This window comes from Salvelinus namaycush, chromosome 21 (assembly GCF_016432855.1).
Source record: "Salvelinus namaycush isolate Seneca chromosome 21, SaNama_1.0, whole genome shotgun sequence".
NCBI classification, from domain to species: Eukaryota; Metazoa; Chordata; class Actinopteri; order Salmoniformes; family Salmonidae; genus Salvelinus; species Salvelinus namaycush.
In genome coordinates, this window is record NC_052327.1 from 27,284,846 (window position 1) to 27,308,252 (window position 23,407).

General features: G+C 42.2%; 1 protein-coding gene across 3 annotated transcripts in view; it reads left to right on the forward strand.

Annotated features, from left to right (window-relative positions):
* LOC120066261 (myocyte-specific enhancer factor 2A-like) overlaps nt 1–15,977 on the forward strand; it is a 97,359-nt gene extending 81,382 nt beyond the window's left edge. For all 3 annotated transcript variants that reach the window (XM_039017510.1, XM_039017509.1, XM_039017511.1), the window contains 4 exons: nt 6,636–6,820; nt 13,336–13,459; nt 13,619–13,742; nt 13,943–15,977. In XM_039017510.1, the coding sequence (XP_038873438.1) occupies nt 6,636–6,820; nt 13,336–13,459; nt 13,619–13,742; nt 13,943–14,303 (794 nt within the window). In that variant the 3' untranslated portion in view covers nt 14,304–15,977. The remainder of the gene's footprint in view (nt 1–6,635; nt 6,821–13,335; nt 13,460–13,618; nt 13,743–13,942) is intronic.
* The last annotated feature ends 7,430 nt before the right edge of the window (nt 15,978–23,407 follow it).

The following is a 23,407-nucleotide window of genomic DNA, read 5'->3' on the forward strand; positions in this document are numbered from 1 at the left end:
CATTTCACTCCTAGAACATTACAGGCACCTCGGGTAAATGAGGCTCTGCAGAGGGGTGATGTTAATTTAGCACATGAGTGTCACGCCCTGGCCTTAGTATTCTTTGTTTTCTTTATTATTTTAGTTAGGTCAGGGTGTGACATGGGTATTCATGTGGGTTTTGTAGTGTCCAGGGTGATTGTAAGGTTTAGGGGGTTTATTTAGAGTAGTTGGGTTTATGTTTAGTATAGTTGTCTAGCTGTGTCTATGTTGTGTGTAGTTGTCTAGGAAAGTCTATGGTTGCCTGAATGGGTTCCCAATTAGAGACAGCTGGTTTCTGTTGTCTCTGATTGGGAGCCATATTTAGGGTAGCCATAGGCTTTAGTTTGTTGTGGGGAATTGTCTATGTCTGAACGTTTGTAGCATGTGTGTGTGCACTACGTTTATTAGCTTCACGGTCGTTTATTGTTTTGTTAGTTTGTAAGTGTTTTGTTTCGTTTTGCCTTCTTCTATAATAAAAGGAAGATGGCTTATTTTCCACATGCTGCGTTTTGGTCCGTCTCTCCTCCACACGATCGTGACAGAATTCCCCACCAACATCGGATCAAGCAGCGTGTGCAACAACAACAGGATCCACCTACACTGGACTATTGGAATTGGGAGGAAATTCTGGACCGAGAAATACCAGGAGAATATAACCGCCCCAAAGCTGAGCTGGAGGCAGCGAAGGCAGAGAGGCGGAGATATGAGGAGGCAGCAAGGAGACGTGGCTGGAAGCCTGAAAAGCCCGTGAGTACTACCCAAAAATTTCTTGGGGGGGGGCTAAGAGGTAGTGGGCCAAGGGCAGGTAGGAGACCTGCGCCCACTTCCCAGGCTAACCGTGGAGAGCGGGAGTACGGGCAGATGCCGTGTTACGCAGTAGAGCGCACGGTGTCTCCTGTACGGGTGCATAGCCCAGTGCGGGTTATTCCACCTCCCCGCACTGGTAGGGCTAGATTGGGCATTGAGCCAAATGTCATGAAGCCGGCCCTACATATCTGGCCACCAGTACGTCTCCTTGGGCCGGCTTACATGGCACCAGCCTTACGCATGGTGTCCCCGGTTCGCCTACATAGACCGGTGCGGGTTATTCCACCTCCCCGCACTAGTCGGGCGACGGGGAGCATTCAACCAGGTAAGGTTGGGCAGGCTCGGTGCTCAAGGGAGCCAGTACGCCTGCACGGTCCGGTATTTCCGGCGCCACCTCCCCGCCCCAGCCTAGTACCACCAGTGCCTACACCACGCACCAGGCTTCCAGTGCGTTTTCAGAGCCCTGTTCCTCCTCCACGCACTCTCCCTATGGTGCGTGTCTCTAGCCCGGTACCTCCAGTTCCGGCACCACGCACTAAGCCACCTGTGCGTCTCCTGAGTCCTGTACACACTGTTATTTCTCCCCGCACTCGTCCTGAGGTGCGTGCCATCAGTCCGGTACCACGCACCAGGCATATAGTGCGCCTTGAGAACTCAGTGTGCCCTGTTGTTGTTCCCCGCACTAGCCTGAAGGTGCGTGTCCTTAGCCCGGTACCTCCAGTTCCGGCACCACGCACCAGGCCTACAGTGCGTCTCAGCCGGCCAGAGTCTGCCGTCTGCCCTACGGTGACTGAACTGCCCGTCTGTATTGAGCCTTCAAAGCCGCCCGTCTGCCATGAGCCGCTAGAGCCTTCCGCCAGACAGGAGCCGCTAAAGCCTTCCGCCAGACAGGATCAGTCTGAGCCATCCGTCTCCTCTGAGCCATCCGTCTCCCCAGCGCCGTCTGAGCCATCCGTCTCCCCAGCGCCGTCTGAGCCATCCGTCTCCCCAGCGCCGTCTGAGCCATCCGTCTCCCCAGCGCCGTCTGAGCCGCCCGTCTGTCCCGAGCCGTCAGAGCCGCCCGTCTGTCCCGAGCCGTCAGAGCCGATAGTCAGTCAGGAGCCGCTAGAGCCATTCGTCAGTCAGGATCTGCCAGAGCCGCCAACCAGACAGGATCTGCCAGAGCCGCCAACCAGACAGGATCTGCCAGAGCCGCCAACCAGACAGGATCTGCCAGAGTCGCCAACCAGACAGGATCTGCCAGAGCCGTCAGTGAGCCATGAGCGTCCAGAGCCGTCAGCCAGCCATGAGCGTCCAGAGCCGTCAGCCAGTCATGAGCTGTCCCTCAGCCCAGAGCGGCTATTTCTCCAGAACTGCCCCTCAGTCCAGAGCTGTCTCTCTGTCCGGAGCTGCCTTTCAGTCCGGAGTTGCCCCTCTATCCTGAGCTGCCTCTCTATCCTGAGCTGCCTCTGTCCTGAGCTATCCCTCTGTCCTGAGCTATCCCTCTGTCCTGAGCTATTCCTCTATCCCGGTGCTGCCCCTTGTGTCGATGTTACCCAAAAGATTAAGTGGGGGTAATATGAGGATGGTCATTTGTAGGGGGAGATATAAGCTGGGATTGACTATGGTGGGGTGGGGACCTCGCCCTGAGCCACCACCGTGGTCAGATGCCCACCCAGACCCTCCCCTAGACTTTGTGCTGGTGCGCCCGGAGTTCGCACCTTAAGGGGGGGGCTATGTCACGCCCTGGCCTTAGTATTCTTTGTTTTCTTTATTATTTTAGTTAGGTCAGGGTGTGACATGGGTATTCATGTGGGTTTTGTAGTGTCCAGGGTGATTGTAAGGTTTAGGGGGTTTATTTAGAGTAGTTGGGTTTATGTTTAGTATAGTTGTCTATGTTGTGTGTAGTTGTCTAGGAAAGTCTATGGTTGCCTGAATGGGTTCCCAATTAGAGACAGCTGGTTTCTGTTGTCTCTGATTGGGAGCCATATTTAGGGTAGCCATAGGCTTTAGTTTGTTGTGGGGAATTGTCTATGTCTGAACGTTTGTAGCCTGTGTGTGTGCACTACGTTTATTAGCTTCACGGTCGTTTATTGTTTTGTTAGTTTGTAAGTGTTTTGTTTCGTTTTGCCTTCTTCTATAATAAAAGGAAGATGGCTTATTTTCCACATGCTGCGTTTTGGTCCGTCTCTCCTCCACACGATCGTGACAATGAGTTGCATAAAAGCCAGTGTTTAAGATTAAATAAGGGGGAAGGGCTCCACTATTCTTCCTGCAGTCTTAGGAAAAAAAGGCACCTAAAAGAGTTATTTGGATGTCCCCATTGGAGAACCCTTTGAAGAACCTTGTTGGTTCCAGGTAGAAAGGCCCATTTGCTTCCAAGTAGCACCCTTTTTGGTTCCAGTGAGAACCCTTTTTGGTTCCATGTAGAGCCCTTTCTACAGAGGGTTATAAGGGTTCTCCTATGGGGATAGCCGAATAACCCTTTTGGAACCCTTTTTTCTAAGTGTGGAGAGGTCTCACAGTGGCTCAGTCCCAGTGCTCTGCAGACATGAATCATGATAAATAAGGAGAGTGGAGAGCAGTGGGCTCCACATGATAGTCTGGGACCAAGTGATCATGACATAAGCGTAGTGAGGGTCAGAATATTCACTCACAACATACAGTATTCTGGTTTAGCAGGCAAATTGTTGTAGCTGTATTTTAATTCTGTATTTTCAGAGAGCAGTTTTTGATAGCAATTATTTTTCAATTGTTCTGTCTAAAATGAGCCATCTGTTTTGGCTCTCGTTCAAATACCTAAACCTTGGCTCACGAGAAGGCTATGAACTTCTTATGCTTTGCTCAAACATAAATGATATGGATGTAATTAAAGCAACTCTGTGATATCATTTTTTACACCTAATTAGCAATCCAATGTGGAATTCTTTGTGTGATACAGTCACACTCCTCAATGCATTAGAGATGCTTTGCACACAGTTTCACTCTTTCCATGCTCTCTCTCACTCTGTTGAGCATTAAGAATGAGAGCTTGTCAGAATGTTAGGGGATGTGACTCTTCTCTCTCTTATGCAATATGCCTGCAAGCTGTGCAGATTCCTTCATTAATACTGGAGAGTTACAGGCTCTTAAAGAGCGATTGCAAGGGCTGTTTGTGTGTCAAAAAGAGTCTATCTGAACATATTATTCCTCTATTTCTTGAGAACCGTGGAAGCCGTTGTTCCCAGTGGATCACCACTTCCAGTGTGTGTTTCTTCCATTAAGAAAGCATTCTAAACTGTATTTGTTTTTATACTAAAGGGCCCTCCAAGTGGAATATGGATTTCTTGGAACAACCAACTAGCGAGTGAGTGACTGCACTGCAGTCTCACAAACTGTGGCCCTGCTCTCTGTTTCCTGAGCCAAAACAATACCAGAGCACCCGCTAAAGAGTTTCTATCCAGGCTCATTAATGGACGCTATTATTAGAATTTGCTCTCTTTTCCACTTAATCTATTAGAAGCTCTAGATTCACATCCATTAATCTTTTCTCATTCATGTATGCATATTCTCTTCCCTCACTGAGACTCAAGTTCCTCTGGTGTTCGCCTAATGACAGTCAGGTCTGGTCAGTTCTGCATCACTTGCTCTTCAATGCATTCTAGTGAAAGCACAATTTAGTCAACAGTTTATTTTGTCTTACGTTCAGATGAAAACTAAATGTTTGAGTGGTACATACAGCCTCTTATGTAATCCTGCTCCCACGGTGGGCGGTGTTAATTATTTACAACAAAGAGTATATTTATTTACCCAAACACAGAAACTAAACATTCTACATGTTCTAGGTTTATTCACTGATGATTTGATGGCAGAAGAACCATTCTGGTTCAGATAACACACAGAAAACAAATCTGCAAAGATGTTTCTGCCAAAAGGCTTGTGTGATATGTACTGTAAGGTAGAAATAGTTGTTCTGTCTTGTAATGGTGCCCCGTTTTAGTGACTGTTTTAATTGGATACTGGCTTCAATTATGTCTAAGTCTTTTGTTAATCAGCAATTTCAGGCATTATGCTCTGCACAAATGTACTTTACAATTCTGCATGTTGCTTTTGTGCACAACTGGCTGTAGGCTATGTACAACTAGCTTCAAGGAGCATGTTTTTTCTCCATTACGCCATAGTTACTGCCTGAAATGCCTACACATTCACGTTTGTGAAACAACAGATTTTCATTTTGAACTGATTCCCTGTGATGATACCATAGGCCTCGGATGATTATCAGAGCTGTGTTGCTGCACCTTTTACAGTCAGGACCCTCCCCCTCCCAAACACCAGCCCAGATATTGCCTCGCTTGATTTGCCCACCCACCCCCACAACTTTTTCTGAGTAGAGCCGAGAAGAGAAGAAACCTCTGTGTGGAAATACACAACCAGGGTTTTGTCTTATCAGAAAATAATAAATCTTTCTAAGAAACAAAGAATTATAATTTAGACAGATTTATCACATTTTTGATAGTGAAGATACCTTCTTTGCAACTGTTGTTGACCCATGTGGTACTCGTCCTCCAATGAACCTATATTTATGTTAAAATATTAGATTTTCTTTGTTATAAGCAATAGCAGTGTCTCCTATTTGTAGGGTTTGGGTAATTTACATACCTAATTATATGCGTGCACCTTAGGTTTACTGCAGTATAAGATGAAAGCGAGTGCTGGGGGCGATAGTAGCTTGCGTTGCATATGCTGTTGATTCAGCTGTGACATACCATTGTATGTCTCATAACTGTTTATTGTGGCCGTGTATTGTGGGGGTTCTTATCTGTAGCTAGAGAGGTGATTGTTCCATTATGTCACTAGGTCCTGCTTATCCTGCAGCCTGCTTGTGTTTCACTGGGCTCTATACAACACAATGGAGTGCTCAGTTACTTGTTGAAGTGTGACACTGATCTGTTGATGAAATACTAGATAGCATTGATTCTTTCATCCCTCTGTTTCTCATTATTTTCCAGATTCTGATATCCATTTTTTCAATGTTCTGATTCATCAGAATGGTTATAGCTGAATAATGCATCAAAAAGAGATATAAACTGCTAGTGCATTTGCAAATACTCTCACATTGATTTCATAGCATAGCATGTCATTGCATATATGTCATAGCATATATAGCTCACTTCAGCCCCAGTCCAGGCATTGTGCGACATGTACTGTACTGGTCCTTCTCCTGATCAGCTCTGAGATGGTGTCATTGCCCTGTGCCTGCTTTCACTTTGTTTTAGAACAGTTGCCACAGGAAGTGACTCTGGGTGGGGGGTAAACCAGCCTTATGACTCATTGTTCTGTAAATCTACCATTAGAGTAAAGAAAAAATGACAGTCCACACATACGTATATAGTACTACGAATACAGTACAATCAGTAGATGGATAGTCTTGCATACTGTAGCTTGACATAGTATTCTCATATTGTCACACCAAAAAAGTACCATAACAATCCTTAGCAAACAGTTTTACCCAACTGTAATGGATTGCTATTCCCACCTTCAACAGCAGTCACAGTACATTTGTTAAGTGAATTGCTCCTCATCCCAGGATACAAGGAGTTGACTTTGATATCGTCACTCACAGCAGGAATGAAAGGCTCATCAATTCTGAAATGGACGTTGTATTTTGGTAAATGTGCAGGATAATTATCTGAGACTATTAAAACTTCCCAGAGGGTTGGGAACACTTAACGTTGCGTGCCGTGGCAAGCTATGCAGCTTTGAAATGGTGCGTTGGAGATTTGGCAGATGACTGTTGTTGTAGTGTCTCACAGTCCCATGACGGCTTCTGTCTCTGTCTCTCTCTGCAGGGAACGGCTTTGTCAACCCTAGGGGCTCTCCGGGACTCCTGGGCGCAACCAGCGGGAACGGCCTGGGGAAAGTCATGCCCACCAAGTCTCCACCGCCCCCTGGAGGGAACATGGGGATGGGCAACCGCAAGCCAGACCTGAGAGTGCTAATCCCCCCGTCCAGCAAAGGCATGATGCCCCCACTGGTGAGTAGCCTACAGTCCCCACTCCTCACTGCACATGAGCTGACTGGTAGAACACTGCGTGTATCTACCTCGGGGCTGCACCGATTTTGGCTTCTTTGTCCCTCACATGTGTGTAACAGAGGGAGTTTTATTTTCCCCCTCACAGGATTGTGATGGTATTATTGTGGTATAGTGTGCAATGTTGGAAATGTTTTGGAGCAGGAGAAATGGTCCTCCTTGCTTGAGGATATCAGTGCTGTCTGAGAACCTCGTGCTTCATTCCTGGTGGGACAGGTTTACTTGCAGCCTAGATTCACTTATTACATCAACATCAATCAGCGAGCTGCATTCGTTCTCATGCTGCATTTTTATTTGATCACCTACAGGAGCTAGATTCTGGACGGTGACAAGAACTGTCACGGTCATCATAGTCGTTCTCCTCCTCAGACGAGGAGGAGCATGGATCGGACCAACACGCAGAGTGGGTAGTGCTCATGATAATTTATTAAATCGAAACGAAACTGAACACTTACAAATACCAAAAAACAACAAACGTGACAAAACCGAAAACAGTCCAGTGTGGCACGAACACTGACACGAGGTACAAACACCCACAAAACACACGTGAAACCCAGGCTGCCTAAGTATGATTCTCAATCAGGGACAACGATATATAGCTGCCTCTGATTGAGAATCATACCAGGCCGAACGCACAAAACCCCAACATAGAAAACAACACATAGACAACCCACCCCACTCACGCCCTGACCATACTAAAATAAATATAAGACAAAGGAAAACAGGTCAGGAACGTGACAAGAACACAAACAGCACAGCAGCTAGCTAGGCTATACTGTATCTCTGAGGCCCAGGGGCCACATTTATAACCGTTGCGTACATTTTACAAAAATATTGTGAGGTGTTGGCAGAATGTTTTCTTTTGCAGTGACATTTGCTGTATCTGACCATTTCTGAAACAATAAAAAATTGTTGTGGACCTGTAAACAGATCGTTTGAATTCAATACTGTTTTGCATTTACTTTTTCCCGAACATAAAAATGCGCTGCCCGTGAATTCTGAAACATTGTCTATTTGGGAAAAAATGTAAACTACAATAGGCCTACTTTCAGTGGTAGTCTACACATTTCAATGCGGAAGAACTGTCTGTTCACCTGTTCAATCCTACTGTAAGTTATAAACCGCGCTCCCTTTTGGATGCATAGAGTAAAAACCATTGAAATTATAATAGCCTATCTAATAGGCCCAATTATATGAGAGGTCATTTTTTGTACGGCTACTTTGGTAATATGAACTCATCGTGGCCAGAGAAAGTGAGGAATTTATGCTGCAATGGTTATGATGTATATAAATAAAATACTGTCTACTCAAGAAATTTCACATTACAGTATTCAGACATCAAACGTCAATGGAAAAGGTGAGCCGTCTGTTCTACCATTAAGTTAAACTGCGCTTCGGATTTTTGTTATGAATAAGAGTGTCATCATACAGTATATTCCCCATTTGCACATAGGGTAGTTTTTCCTTCTTGCAATGCAATACTTCAACCACTAGAAACTGTGTAGTCCTACATATGGTCTAAAGATTGCGGGACGATAAGCACATTCTCAAGTCAAGTTACATTTTTATAAATGCGAACTTTGCGTGTTTTGGAGCATATTCTGTGCGTACACAACATTTATAAATGAGGCCCCAGGTGCCTTAACAGTTACTCAATTATAAATATTGAAATTAGAGGCCCTCTCTAATTCTGATAATGAATGTGCAGAGAGCTCTGACCACATTGAGCATCTGAGGCTGCACTACACTGCCATGGCCATAAATCTAAATGGGAAGAAAAGGTTTCAGACAGGTCAATGACTCTTTCCAACCTACAGTACATGTTGCTGGAGCTCTCAGCAAGGGGAGTTCCTCCAAGACACTTGTATGGTAAATATACCTGAGGTTACCATGGCGTGGGTACCCCTGATACATCTACCAGCCTGGAGAAAGGGATCAACATGTGCGTGTTACCATGCCAACATATGGAAGTGGTAGAGCTCCCAAACCAAACCACAGAGCTTCCAGTGTTGGGGAGTAGTGAACTACATATAGTCATTTAACTACATTTGCAGTAGCTTGGTGGTAGTTGAACTAAATTCAAATCTAGGTAGTGTTTTCAGTAGTTAATTACTGTTTTGCCATGTAGCGGTGTAGCTAACTACTGGAACTACACAATACTTTTTTAAAGTAACTTTAGTTAAACTTTTTTTCCGTAGGGGTGGCATTAGTGTAGCTTAACTTCTTTCAGTGTGAAGTAATTGGTAGCTTGGTAAACTATCTTCTCAGAGTAGCTTCCACAACACAGAGATTCACACATCACAAGGACAAAGCAATTAAGGCTGCGTTTAGACAGGCGGCCCAATTCTGATATTTTTTCCACTAATTGGTCTTTTGACCAATCACATCAGATCTTTTCACATCAGATCTTTTTCCGAGCTGATCTGATTGGTCAAAAGACCAATTAGTGAAATAAGGATCATAATTGGGCTGCCTGTCTAAACGCAGCCTTAGTGGTCGTTATTAGAACTATTGAGCAGGATTACAATGTTTCAGACAGAGATTCCAGAAGTCCTGAATATGTCAGTAGTATTGAGACAAAAGGGAAGGCCTGCTCGGCTCTGCTCTGTCAGTGTAAACGCAGCGTTCCAGATGGGTTAAGGCAGCGTTGTGGGCTGGCAGGTCTTCAGACAGCCTGTCATTAGGCCATAATGGTATTAAATTAATCACATCTCAGTGTGACAGAGTGGGGATGAAGGCTTAATCAGGGGCCCAGAGTGTGAGCCAGATAATATCTTGTCGCCCTTGTCGTGTCTTCCTGCTGCTATTGATTGAGTGTGGGTATTATTAAGACAGTCCTGGCCAGGGCACAGTCAGTCCCTCAGCACAGGGAAGAAGGAAGAGGGGCTTCCAGTTAGCCTCTTGTCTAGCAGAACAGTAGGCCTCACATACAGAGACTCCTATAATCTACTAGGTGAAACAAAAATGTGCAATATGCAGGTATCAATGTATTACATTGACTTGCACCTCATTGACTACTCTACTTTATAGATAGCTACACATATTTGATGACATTACAGTTTGCATTGAGTTGACCTAACTAGTCAGTCTTAGTTTCTTGAACTCAGTTTTATTTAAAGTAAGTGGAGAGCCTTCCAAATGAGTCAAGCTATAGCCTCAGGATTGATGATGTAATTAGATGGATGCATGAGAGGTTAAGCACTTATTCAATGTGAGTCCAAGTCATTAAGTGTGTTTGCTGACTTAAACCATTCTTGCTAGAGTGTCTTTAATAATTGACTCTAAAGTTGACCCATTTTGGTTTTACACCAGTAACCTTCTGAGTAGCAAATAGTTATGGGTTCAAAAACGATAGGTCTTACTCTGAAATGGTCACAAACCCAAGCTAAAGTGTTATAACATGGTCATTTAGTAGGCACTTTTATCCAAAGCATTGTACAGTATTGCCTTTGACAAAGACATTGCATTTGACAAAGAAGGTTTTGCAAGGTAACATGAATAGCAGAGGACAGAGTGAATATTTAAGTCTAGAGGGCAGGCATGTCTAGATGACTTTTACTTGTGGAATACAATCAGGCAATTAGGACTTTGGTTTTCAACATCAAAAGGGTGACTGTAGAAGCCATCCTGACCTTCTCTTGTAACCCTGCCTCTCTTCTTCTCTTCTGTTGAGAGCAGTCGGAGGAGGAGGAAATAGATTTGGTGAGTTTTGAGAAAAATGGCTGAATGAACACACTTTGAATTTCATCGTAACAACAACAAGAGGCAAATAGATCAGTAATAACATGTTCAGGAGTGAAGGCTGTTCTTCAACTGTAGATTTGAATACCTTGAGTTTATTGAATTTATTTGATTGAATGGATTTTCTTTTTATAAAGACTAAATTGAGAATTGAAGAACAGCGTCAGTGTTTCACTGCATGTTATGAACCTGGCAAGATGCCTCAACCTGTCTAATGTCCTGTGCCCCACAACACCGCCACTCCCATGTGTTGTTCAGGGAATGCTTGAATGTTTCTGTTTGTTTGTGAGTGAGCACACGATGCACACATTCACTAGAACTGTTAGACAGATCATTATCACTCCTGCGTCTTGTTACTTCAAGAAAGTAGTTTGGATACACATCGTTACATACAGGGGAAGTGGGAAGTTTACATACATTTAGGTTGGAGTCATTAAAACTCGTTTTTCATCCACTCCACAAATGTCTTGTTAACAAACTACGTTTACATACACTAAGTTGACTGTGCCTTTAAACAGCTTGGAAAATTCCAGAAAATGATGTCATAGCTTTAGAAGCTTCTGATAGGCTAATTGACATCATTTGAGTCAATTGGAGGTGTACCTGTGGATGTATTTCAAGATCTACCTTCAAACTCAGTGCCTCTTTGCTTGACATCATGGGAAAATCAAAAGATATCAGCCAAGACCTCAGAAAAAGATTGTAGACCTCCACAACTCTGGTTCATCCTTGGGAGCGATTTCTAAACGCCTGAAGGTACCACGTTCATCTGTACAAACAATTGTACGCAAGTATAAACACCATGGGACCACGCAGCCGTCATAACGCTCAGGAAGGAGACGCGTTCTGTCTCCTAGAGATGAACGTACTTTGGTGTGAAAAGTGCAAATCAATCCCAGAACAACAGCAAAGGACCTTGTGAGGATGCTGGAGGAAACAGGTACAAAAGTATCTATATCCACAGTGAAACGAGTCCTATATCGACATAACCTGAAAGGCTGCTCAGCAACGAAGAAGCCACTGCTCCAAAACCACCATAAAAAAAAGTCAGACTACGGTTTGCAACTGCACATGGGGACAAAGATCGTACTTTTTGGAGAAATGTCTTCTGGTCTGATGAAACAAAAATAGAGCTGTTTGGCCATAATGACCATCATTATGTTTGGAGGAGAAAGGGGGATGCTTGCAAGCCGAAGAACACCATCCCAACCTATGATTAAATGTCAGGAATTGTGAAAAACTGAGTTTAAATGTATTGGTCTAAGGTGTATGTAAACTTCTGACTTCAACAGTATAATTGTTTTAAACAAAAGGTTTTGTAATATGTATAAAATTACAAAGTAATTTCCAAAGAACAGATTTCAAATCTGGGATTGTTCTTCATGGGGAGGGGCAGATTACTTCATTGTGGATTATGTAATTCTTAGAGAAGCTTGTTTTTGGATGATGTCATCTGGTTGGAGAGAGTAGGAGCAGCGGATATTTCCAAGGAAGTTATCAAACTGTCATGATGCAATATTGTCTCAAATGAAACCCTCAACTGCACTATATTACAAATTGCCATACCAGAGCTGCTCAGATCACAGAGTAATCATATGATATGACATGCTGTATGTGTTTCCTAGATCGATGCAGTAAAAGGTGTCTCTTGATGTTATTCCCACCCAGATCACAAACAGTCCTGCAGCTCATGCTAACTCTGCCATTTTGCCTCTGTTAGGTGCTAGCAAAATAGTCTCACTTTCACATCAGAACAAACAAGTGTAGCATTAAACATTTATATTAGTGGGTACATAATGAACAGAATACTATATTCTCAGAAGATTTGACTAAAGCATCCATAGATCTATAAATGACCCAACATTTGACCAGTGAGTTTGTGGTCCTAATGAGTGCCTACCATGATTGGCATTCTCAGGGTTTGTGTGATCCTGTTGCTGCTGCATGAAGGCACTGTGTTTTGTGACTGTGTGCTTGGGACAGCATGCAGCCACTGCACCCAGGATTGCGTTTTTTTAGGAGATATATAGGAGCTACTATATGTTATAAAAAATGAAGGACCTGTCTCTCTTTCTGGCAGTAGTAGTAAGACATCTGTTTTTTTAGACATCTTTGGTAGTCATTGAATTGACCATTTTCTTTATTCACAGTCTATAAACAATTTGAGTGCTGAAGAGCATTTACATTAGCTTGTAAGGAAATCGGAATACAACAACGAGTGCATGTCAGCACAAAATCCCACTATTGTGTATGTATGGTAAATGTATGTATGGTAAAACGGTATTCCTGTTTCTGATGATCCATAATCTGTTTACAGATTTACCCACAGACAACATTCAATCTATCAATATTGGACAACAACAGTATTTAAGTCTTTATGGGATATAGTTTTTTTCTTAACACATATTGTCAAACAGTCATCATATAATACAAACACGGCTCAATACGTTATCTGGATTGTGACATGAAGCTACAGTGCCACCTCTTGGTGGGAAGTAGTATTGCAACACATTTTTCATTGCTAAGTTATTATAGTCTTATCATATTATGACTTTAAAGAAAATGCTGTCCAGCTAATATATACACAACATATCTGTAACATGTTTTTAGCTATATCAATTTACCATCTTGCACTTTGGGTTCACCACAGTAAGCCTTTACAGCACCCTACAGGGTTGTTTTGTTCATTAAATCTGTTTTCTTTGTACTGTTTACAGAACACCCACAGGATAAGCAGCTCCCAGTCCCAGCTACTGGCCACCCCAGTAGTGTCTGTCACCACACCCAGTCTGCCCCCCCAAGGCCTGGTCTACTCAGGCATGCCCACCGGCTACAACACCGGTGAGTCTACCACTCTGTCCCCTGCCACGGCTGCCTCGGCGCTGCCTGCCTGGCTGTTACTGATTGGTCTGGTCTCCTGTGGTGAGAGGTGCTGCTGCAGTAGCAGTGGGAGGGGGAGTGTGTGTAACTCACTGTTCTCTGGTGCTGTTGTTGTTACAGAGTACTCCCTGAGCAGTGCAGAGATCTCCTCCCTACAGGGCTTCGGCTCTCCAGGGCTCTCTTTGGGCTCCATGTCGGCATGGCAACAACATCAACTGGGCCAGGCAGCTCTCAGCTCTTTGGTGTGAGTAACACACTAGCAAACACACACACAAACACATAGACACCCACACATTAATAGAATATTCAGTGCACACATTATATACACGTTCAAAGTACATAGCTTGGACTCTTTCAAATGTCAATTTTCCAACCACCACTCCAAGCACCTGATCTATGTTACTATCCAAATGGCCACTGACCCCGTGCTGTTCCTCTCTACAGGGGTGGTGGTCACCTACCTCAGGGCTCCAACCTCTCTATCAACACCAGCCAGAACATCAACATCAAGTCAGAGCCCATCTCCCCACCGCGGGAGCGCGTCACCTCCTCTGGCTTCCCCCAACAGCAGCAGCAGCAGCATCAGCAGCAGCAGCAGCAGGCGTCCAGCCGGCAGGACCTGGGCCGCTCGCCAGTGGACAGCCTCAGCTCCTCCTGCAGCTCGTACGATGGCAGCGACCGCGAAGACCACCGGCCGGACTTCCACTCCTCGTCCATGGGGCTGGGCAGACCCCCAGCCGGCACCGAGGACAACAGGGAGAGCCCCTCTGTCAAGCGCATGCGCATGGACACCTGGGTGACATAGAGTCACTCAGTCAGGCCTCCAGTCACCAGCTAGTCAGACGGAGGGAGGGAGAGGGTAGACTTGGGGGAGAGATGGATGGGGTAGGAAAGGTCCTTATAGTTATCATTATAATATTATTATTTAACTCCATTTCATTTTGTAAGAAGGAGAATGGCAAATAAATTAAATACGTCTCACATTAATAAGAAAACCATTCAAGTAGTTGGACTGAATTATGTACACAAACAGATGTTATCAGGTACTGGGTGCGAATTAGATGTTTGCAGGAGTCTGATGTTCAAAGAAAAAAAAGAAGAAAAAAAATAATCTAGATTATTGTAGTCACTGGTCTAGTCTGGCACTTGTAGTTGCTGTTTTTGCTGTTGTGGTTGCAAGTTACAAACAATCCAAAAAGTCAGAGTGTTGCCTGCTGGCTGAGGGCCCCTGCTTGTGGCGTCCACTGTTAGAGCTCATGTTTCACTACATGGTGTAACCTCATACGACTTTAATCTCATACAACTTTGTCTCAATTTGTCTCTTCTATTAACTTATTAAATCAATAGATGTGAAATCAAATTTTAAAACAATTTCGACCTCCGAGACTAAAAAGAGTTGTTTTTCATTTGAAAGAGGTTTCCCTTGTGTGGTTTTAGACAGGAAAAGCTATCCTGTATGGGAAGGACGTGGCTCAAAGTCATGTGTTTAGTTCTAAAATAAATAGGAAAAAGTATATTGCAATAATAACATTAATTTTATAATCTGATATATGGGACATTAACATTATGGGAAATTGTCCAGTTGAACTGGTAACATGGTAATAGCAAGAAATCTTCTCATTGCTCCAACAATTCATTGGTAATGTAAGCCAAAGCTGTACTGTACGTTTCTTTCTGTTATTTTGTAGCTATGGTTTCCTAGCAATTCTCTCAAAAACAATTGTTAATTTTAGTTTAGTTTTTACTGTGCTTTGTTACAAACATTATAAAGACATGCAAGCCAGATCTTGAATCAATATCTCAAGCCATGAACACTTGTGTTCTGTTTGTTAAATTAAACATTTGAGCCAAACACTTTCTTTTGTTATGTAAATAGCAACTTTAATATATATATATATATATATCACCTTGGTGTAAGTACGTATGTATTGTACCATCACCAGATTCAAGAAAAAGGTATATTTTTGTGGATTACTGCCATGTTTACAGGGCGAGATCCTTATTAAGTAGATTATTCACTGGTTAACATTTACTATTTTGTTAATTATACTGTACTTTCTTCAAAATTGAATTACTACCGTTATAATCAAAGTGGTTTTCTTTCCAGAGAGTAGTTTTTTGGGTTGTTTTCCCTTTAATAGTGGTGAATGTCTGTCCTTAACAAATTGTAATAACAGTGATGTAAGGTTAAAGTTCCACTATATCTTATGTTGTGAAGGATAATCTCAACGCTGAGGAAAATATGGTTTAGGGTTAGGCTATTTGCCTGTAGCTGCTGAATACACTGCCAACTTTCAAACCCAAGGTCCCATCTCAGCATTGAAAAACCATCCGTTGTGATTGTGCTTTGCTCGATTGAAAGACATGCCATTTCATGAACCATGCCAATAAACCTATTTGGGTCGCTCCACGAAAAGAGTGCCTTTTGCGTCACTTTGATATTTGAAGTAGAAATTGTGCACCAATATTGCATTTTAAAAGCCTGTTATGTTATATTAAGTGCACTTTAATATACACTGAGTGTACAAGACATTAAGAACACCTTCCTAATATTGATTTGCACCCCCTCTCCCCTTTTGCCCTCAGAACTGCCTCAATTTGCGGGGCATGGACTCCAGAGGGATGCTAGCCCATGTTGATTCCAATGCTTCCCACATTTGTGTCAAGTTGGCTGGATGTCCTTTGGGTGGTGGACCATTCTTGATACACACAGAACACTGTTGAGCGTGAAAAACCCAGCAGAGTTGCAGTTCTTGACACAAACCGGTGTGCCTGGCACCTACTACCATACCCCGTTTAAAGGCACTTAAATATTTTGTCTTACCCATTCACCATCTGAATGGCAATGATACACAATCCACGCCTCAATTGTCTCAAGGCTTAAAAATCATTCTTTAATAACATGTCTCCTCCCCTTCATCTACACTGATTGAAGTGGATTTAACAAGTGACATCAATAAGGGATCATATCTTTCACCTGTATTAAGCTGGTCAGTCTGTCATGGAAAGCGTTTTGTACACTAATATACTTTTTAATATGAATAAAGGCTTTCTAAAGTGCCCAAAATCCCGTGTCACTTCAAGGAAGATTTTAACCCACTTAATCCCAAAATTTCTCCAAGTTTCACCATCATTGTAAAGCCCTAGTTATTTTGTTGCTTTGACAAAGTCATTTCTGGAGATTATTTATTTCATGTGATAGTGATTCATTTACATCTGTCCCTCATTTTAAGGTCAACCCAGTTACGTGAACTGAACTCTCGTTTTAATATGGTGAAACTATTCCTTTTTAAATATATATTTTTTCAAAATAAATATTGAACATCTAATGGTCAAATCATACAGTAAAAGCAGGTGAGCTGGTTCTACTCTTTTTGGCAATTTTCTGGTGTTTTGTGGTGGAAAACTGAGTGGGTTGAGCATTAATACGTCAACCTTGTTACTCATAGATACACAGGCTTTTTTTTAATGTGTGAAGCTTGCATTCAATTGCCACTCTCTGTTGCACACAACAAGCTTCCATTCCCCCTGTCACAAGGGGATTTATGGCTGATTTGTTTTTTGTTTTATTCAGATTTTTCAGGGTTGCTGCAGCACCCTCAGCACCCATACTTCCCACACTTCATTTTTTTATTTAGCCTCTTGAGATGGGAAAACTAGTTTCTGAAGTTGAACATATGCTCTTTATAACAGAATGTAAAAAGTAGGTGGAATCTATTTTTTTTTTATAGCAAGTTAATACTTCTCAAAAGGCACCGAATTGGTGGAACGACCCATTTATGATTAATTAAATGATCCATTGATGGATCACTCTCTGGTGAAATTGTTCACACTTATGAGTAAATTAAGTTGCAAACATTGTAAATAGCATAGCCTAAATGTAATCCTCAGTCATGATTATTTATAAAATTAATCCGTTTTATAAATTGGCACAGCAAAATACCCTGTTTGAGGCCCATCACTAGTAGGAAATGAACAACCCTGAAATCATGATCCCATAAGAAGGGTGTAGTACTGGTGAGTGGCAGCAGCCATTTTCTGTTTCACTGTTGTATATTTGCCTGTGTGTGCATATCAGACCATGCAAGCATGTACGTCATTGTCTGTTACATGTGGCCTTGGCTTGCATTATACCCCATCCCCACAGTGGTAAAGTGTCAGATAATTCAGCAGCTAATACATACTAGAGACAATGCAACAGAATAGACTTGATCCGACACTGCTGGATTGCACACATTTGTATGAGAAGTTTGCTGTACAAAAGGAGTATCTCTTTACATTTGCTATATTTTCCCTTGTGTGTTTCTCCTCCACACCTGTCTCCACCCCTTCATTTGATCCATAGCAGTTGGCAATATGCCAATAGTGATCTATGCAGTTTCCAACTCATACTCTGTCCAGATGCGGACCCTTAAAAAACGTCACTTAAAGGGTCCAATCTACTATTAAATGTTATTGCATGTCCCATATAGTCAGGGAGCTGGATAGCCAGTTGCACATACAATTTTATCAATGTCTACCTTTTTGAACAAGTTATTTTAGACATGCATAAGAAACACAGCATAACTTATTTAATATCCATTTGAACACGTCAGGTTACAGAACAGCAATAATACCATTACACTATTCTAACAAGACTTTAGCAGTCTTTTTTTCATAGCTTCATTACAAATGACATGCACACTTTAGCACTTGATAGGATATCAGGGAATTTTTCTAGCTTCACTCTTTATATGCACGGTTAGAAAATAGCCTTATCCCAAAGAATTACTCATGTTATAAATCAAGAAAAGCCCCACATAGCTCCAAACTAACGCCGCTACAGCTAAAGCAGCTGACATACATTACAGAACATAGAGACTGGTTAGTCTTTCCCACTCTGCCCTCCCCTGAAATAAGATTCACACAAGGAATGTATAGAGAACGTAAAGTGATACACTTGCTCTTTTGGTCTATGTGCTGTGTAAAAACCTGCACAACTATTGAATGTGAAAGAACAGGATTATAGGAGACAACGGAACTTTGTTGAAAGAGCTTTCTTCACTTTGCTGTGCAAGAGTACACTGCTTTGCTGTATGGCTTTTATAAACAGAACTATGTATTTGGTAATTGTTTGTAGTTAATAGTTCACTTCAAGAAGCTGTTTGCGGTTTGGATGCTCAAACCGTTTGGCGGCACAAGCTGGACTTTGTTGCCATGAATGAAACAAAATCAAGAGAGAATTTTAAGTTAATCTGCATTTTATTTCCCTTGAATGTGTTGTTTTATCTTCATTATACAATAAATATTCTAGTGAACTTTTTATTGAATGACTAAGATACCATGCTAGAGATTGTTGTAAAAATGTGTACTCTACATTCACTAAAGTAAAACTATTGGCTTCTACTGTCTATTTTAGGTTCTCTCACTTATTCTGTAAATTAAGTGAACAACTTTCTTACCTAGATTTTGTCCACCTGTGATGTCCCAAACAATAGAGACTGTCAGCATTATTAAACACCTCAATGTATGCTCAAACACTAACTCCATGTGCCTTCATAAGGGAGTGATGGAGAGGAGTGTCATAATTATTCGCATGCATCATTTTATATAGATCAGCCCAAGTTGGCTCTCATAATACATAAGTGCAGTAAGTGCATTTTGAAACTGAATTGTTCACATTGCTATTACTGATTTAGTATAACTTTCACTGATATTGTGGGAAAACCATGATGTAGACAGGCAAGAATGTTGAACTAGTGGAAGAGTGCAGTACCAATACTTACCAGCAGGTGGTGTAAAAACAATCTATTCACATCCATATCTAACACTGGAACTCCTGCATAGCCAACCATATTAATTCCATTTATTTACCACCATGAATATGCTTTATTACATTATTACTACCAGTAAATAGTGGACCCTACTGTCAGGGGTGTGTGAATCATAAGGAGTCAGATGGAATCAGGTGCAAAATGCTGTTTATTTACAGGTTTTGAGCTAGAAGGTGAGCTACATCCATGAGTAGGCCTATTTACAAAATGTTTACGAACTCTGTCCTAGGATGTAGACTAAAATAACTGACAATAGGCCTAAACTAAATAGCCAATAACTGAAGCTATGACTGGCTTCTGCAGATTGCCTCCAAACAGTGGCGGTGCATGGGTAAATATCAGTTGGGAAGCCAAGCCAAGTCAGTAAAAAAGGCAAAATTACAACCTGTTGTGATAATTGTGTTGTTTGCTTTATAACCCATTTCTTCATACGCCACCGTGATATACAATAAGGCAGAGACAACAAAAACACTACAGTCACACAGTGGCGGAATAAATTCAACTACACATACGTTGGTTTCATCACAAAGTCCACAAAGTAAATATTGCATGTACCAAACAGTTATGACCTGCAGCATGGTCAACTACTGATTTAGAACCCCGGAGTTACCGCAATAAGCCGAAAGATAACATCAGCACTGCCTCAGCTATTCCAGCACCATTTCAAGTTAAACATTTAAATCATCATATCAACAAGGCTATATGCTTTGCTTAATACAGTGAAAACAAACTTGAAGATACCTGAAACAATTTAGTCAAATCAATGTTGCTAAATATCATGCGGCTGTCCACGGTATTGAATTCTCTCTCTCTGTGTGTGTGTGTGTGTGTGTGTGTGTCATGTTGGCAAAACAGTATATGGCTCTTTTTTTAAATTTATTTTATTTATTTAACCTTTATTTAACCAGGTAGGCTAGTTGAGAACAAGTTCTCGATTTACAACTGACCTGGCCAAGATAAAGCAAAGCAGTGCGACCAAAACAACAACACAGAGTTACACATAAACAAACGTACAGTCAATAACACAACAGAAAGATCTATGTACAGTGTGTGCAAATGTAGAAGAGTAGGGAGGTAGGCAATAAATAGGGCATAGAGGTGAAATAATTACAATTTAGCATTAGCAAGTAGAGATACTGCGGTGCAAAAGAGCAAGAGGGTAAGTAATAATATGGGGATGGTGTAGTTGGGTGTGCTATTTACAGATTGGCTGTGTACAGGTACAGTGATCGGTAAGCTGCTCTGACAGCTGATGTTTAAAGTTAGTGAGGGAGATATAAGACTCCAGCTTCAATGATTTTTGCAATTCGTTCCAGTCATTGGCAGCAGAGAACTGGAAGGAAAAGCGGACAGAGGAAGTGTTGGCTTTGGCTCTGTCATACAGTATGCTTTTAGTTTTTGTTGTCATAGGCTGAAATGCTTGCTAGCCTAACTTCCTAACATGAGCAACAATGAATCAGTTAAGTTAGCTAGCTACATTGAACAAAAATATAAAACGCAGCATGCAACAATTTCAAAGATTTTATTGAGTTACAGTTCATTTAAGGAAATCAGTCAATTGAAATAAATGAATTGGCCCCTATTCTATGGATTTCACATGACTGGGAATACAGACATGCATCTGTTGGTCACAGATACTTAAAAAAAGGTAGGGGCGTGGTTAAGAAAACCAGTCAGTATCTGTTCTGACCACCATTTGCCTCATGCAGCGCGACACATCTCCTTCGCATAGAGTTGATCAGGCTGTTGATTGTGGAATGTTGTCCAACTCCTCTTCAATGGCTGTGCGAAGTTGCTGGATATTGCTGGGAACTATAACACGCTGTCGTACACGTTGATCCAAAACATCCCAAACATGCTCAATGGGTGACATTTCTGGTGAGTATCCAGGCCATGGAAGAACTGGGACAATTTCAGGTTCCAGGAATTGTCTACAGATCCTTGCAAAATAGGGCTGTGCATTATCATGTTGAAACATGAGGTGATGGCGGCGGATGAATGGCACGACAACGGGCCTCAGGATCTCGTCACGGTATCTCTGTGCATTCAAATTGCCATCGATAAAATGCAATTGTGGTTGTTGTCTGCAGTTTATGCCTGTCCATACCATAATCCCACCATGGGGCACTCTGTTCACAGCGTTGACATTAGCAAACCGCTCGCCTGCACGACACCATTTGCCCGCTACAGTTGAAACTGGGATTCATCCGTAAAGAGCACACTTCTCCAGCGTGCCAGTGGCCATCGAAGGTGAGCATTTGCCTACTGAAGTTGGGTTACATCGCCAAACTGCAGGCAGGTCAATACCCTGGTAAGGACGACGAGCACGCAGCTTCCCTGAAACGGTTTCTGACAGTTTGTGCAGAAATTCTTCTGTTGTGCAAACCCATAGTTTCATCAGCTGTCTGGGTGGCTGGCCTCAGACGATCCCGCAGGTGAAGAAGCCGGATGTGGAAGTCCTGGGCTGGCATTGATACACGTGGTCTGCGGTTGTGAGGCCGGTTGGACGTACTGCCAAATTCTCTAAAACTACGTAGAGAAATTAACATGAAATTATCTGGTCACAGCTCTGGTGGACATTCCTGCAGTCAGCATGATATTGATATTGATATTTTACTTCAGCTCATGAAACATGGGACCAACACTTTACATGTTGCGTTTATATTTTTGTTCAGTACAGGTAATGTGAGCATAGTCTATATCTAAGTCAAAACCACAAGTCCAAATCCCCATCTCCATCCATGGCTTAGGAAAAGGACGATTTAGAAGCTAGCTTCTGCAGGACAACAACATAAGTAGACCAGAAACAGACACGTTTTTCTGAGAATTACATTTAGCGTTGGATGTGATTTGATTGGCTGGAAGCCAAATCCAAACTGGCCTCCCCTTTGAGGGGGCGTTTTGCTGTGCCAGGACAACCCACAGTTGAGCTCAGCTCAATACTGATTGACTAATTTTTTCATACTTTTTTTTATCAAGGGAGGCCAAATGCTTTTTGGCATCAATCAATCAAAAGCTACAGTGGCAACATGTCATACTCTTTTGGTTCAGATAGCATAAGAAACATGGGCTACACATACTGAGACAGAGGGGCACTGTTTCCCTCATTCGGGTGATTTCTCCGGTGAGATTCAGCCACTTGCAAATTGAAGGGAAATTATGAAAACACAGAGAGACGAAATATACATTATTTTATCATTGACATTTTTTATTGGTCAAATATTTGGAGAAGCCTGGCTTCCCTTGGCATCCATGAATACACACCACTGACTCCAAACTAGGCATAGCGCCTAACTGAACAGGAATTTAATCTATAATCATTACTTCTCAAAAGCCAATATACCAATAACAAATACATTATACATTTCACAATAACCGGTCATAGCCTAAAATCACAAATATTCAATGGATAAAGATATTAGGCAAACAACCCTCAGCATAGAACACAGCGCTCACCTGCTGGATATCTATCTAAGGTGACCAGGGTATGCGTTCCAAATCACTCTCAGTCCACAAACAATCTGCAGTAGTGAAAAACTTGAGTAGGCTGCAGGTTGTTGATACAACGTAACTTTAAACTCTGATAAACAATGTTAATAATCGACATTTCTTTGCGTCTCATTGTGTGATAACTGGGGGCATATCTATCAACAGGAATATGTGCTGGTAATCGCATAATAAACGGGGGCATATCTATCAACAGGAATATGTGCTGGTAATCGCATAATAAACGGGGGCATATCTATCAACAGGAATATGTGCTGGTAATCGCAAACCACTGCACTTCACTCATGTTTGCGCAGATCAAGTATGCACATATTTGCGCAGTCTTGCAAGAATTGGAACATTTTCTTGCTGGCGCTCGCTTTGCCTTCCTTGTTTTTATTCTTACAAATAATAACTTTGGACATGTGTGCGTTCCTATCAAAGTAAGTTCCTTATTTTCTGTATATTGTGTGGTCGTTTCTAGTGTAGTCGCATACAGTATGTATGCATGTATGTATGGAGCATAATGTATTTACAGTTTTCAAGTAGTTGTGCCAAATAATGCATTCCGATTATTGCATTTATTGTAATGGACACCTATGATGTGTGT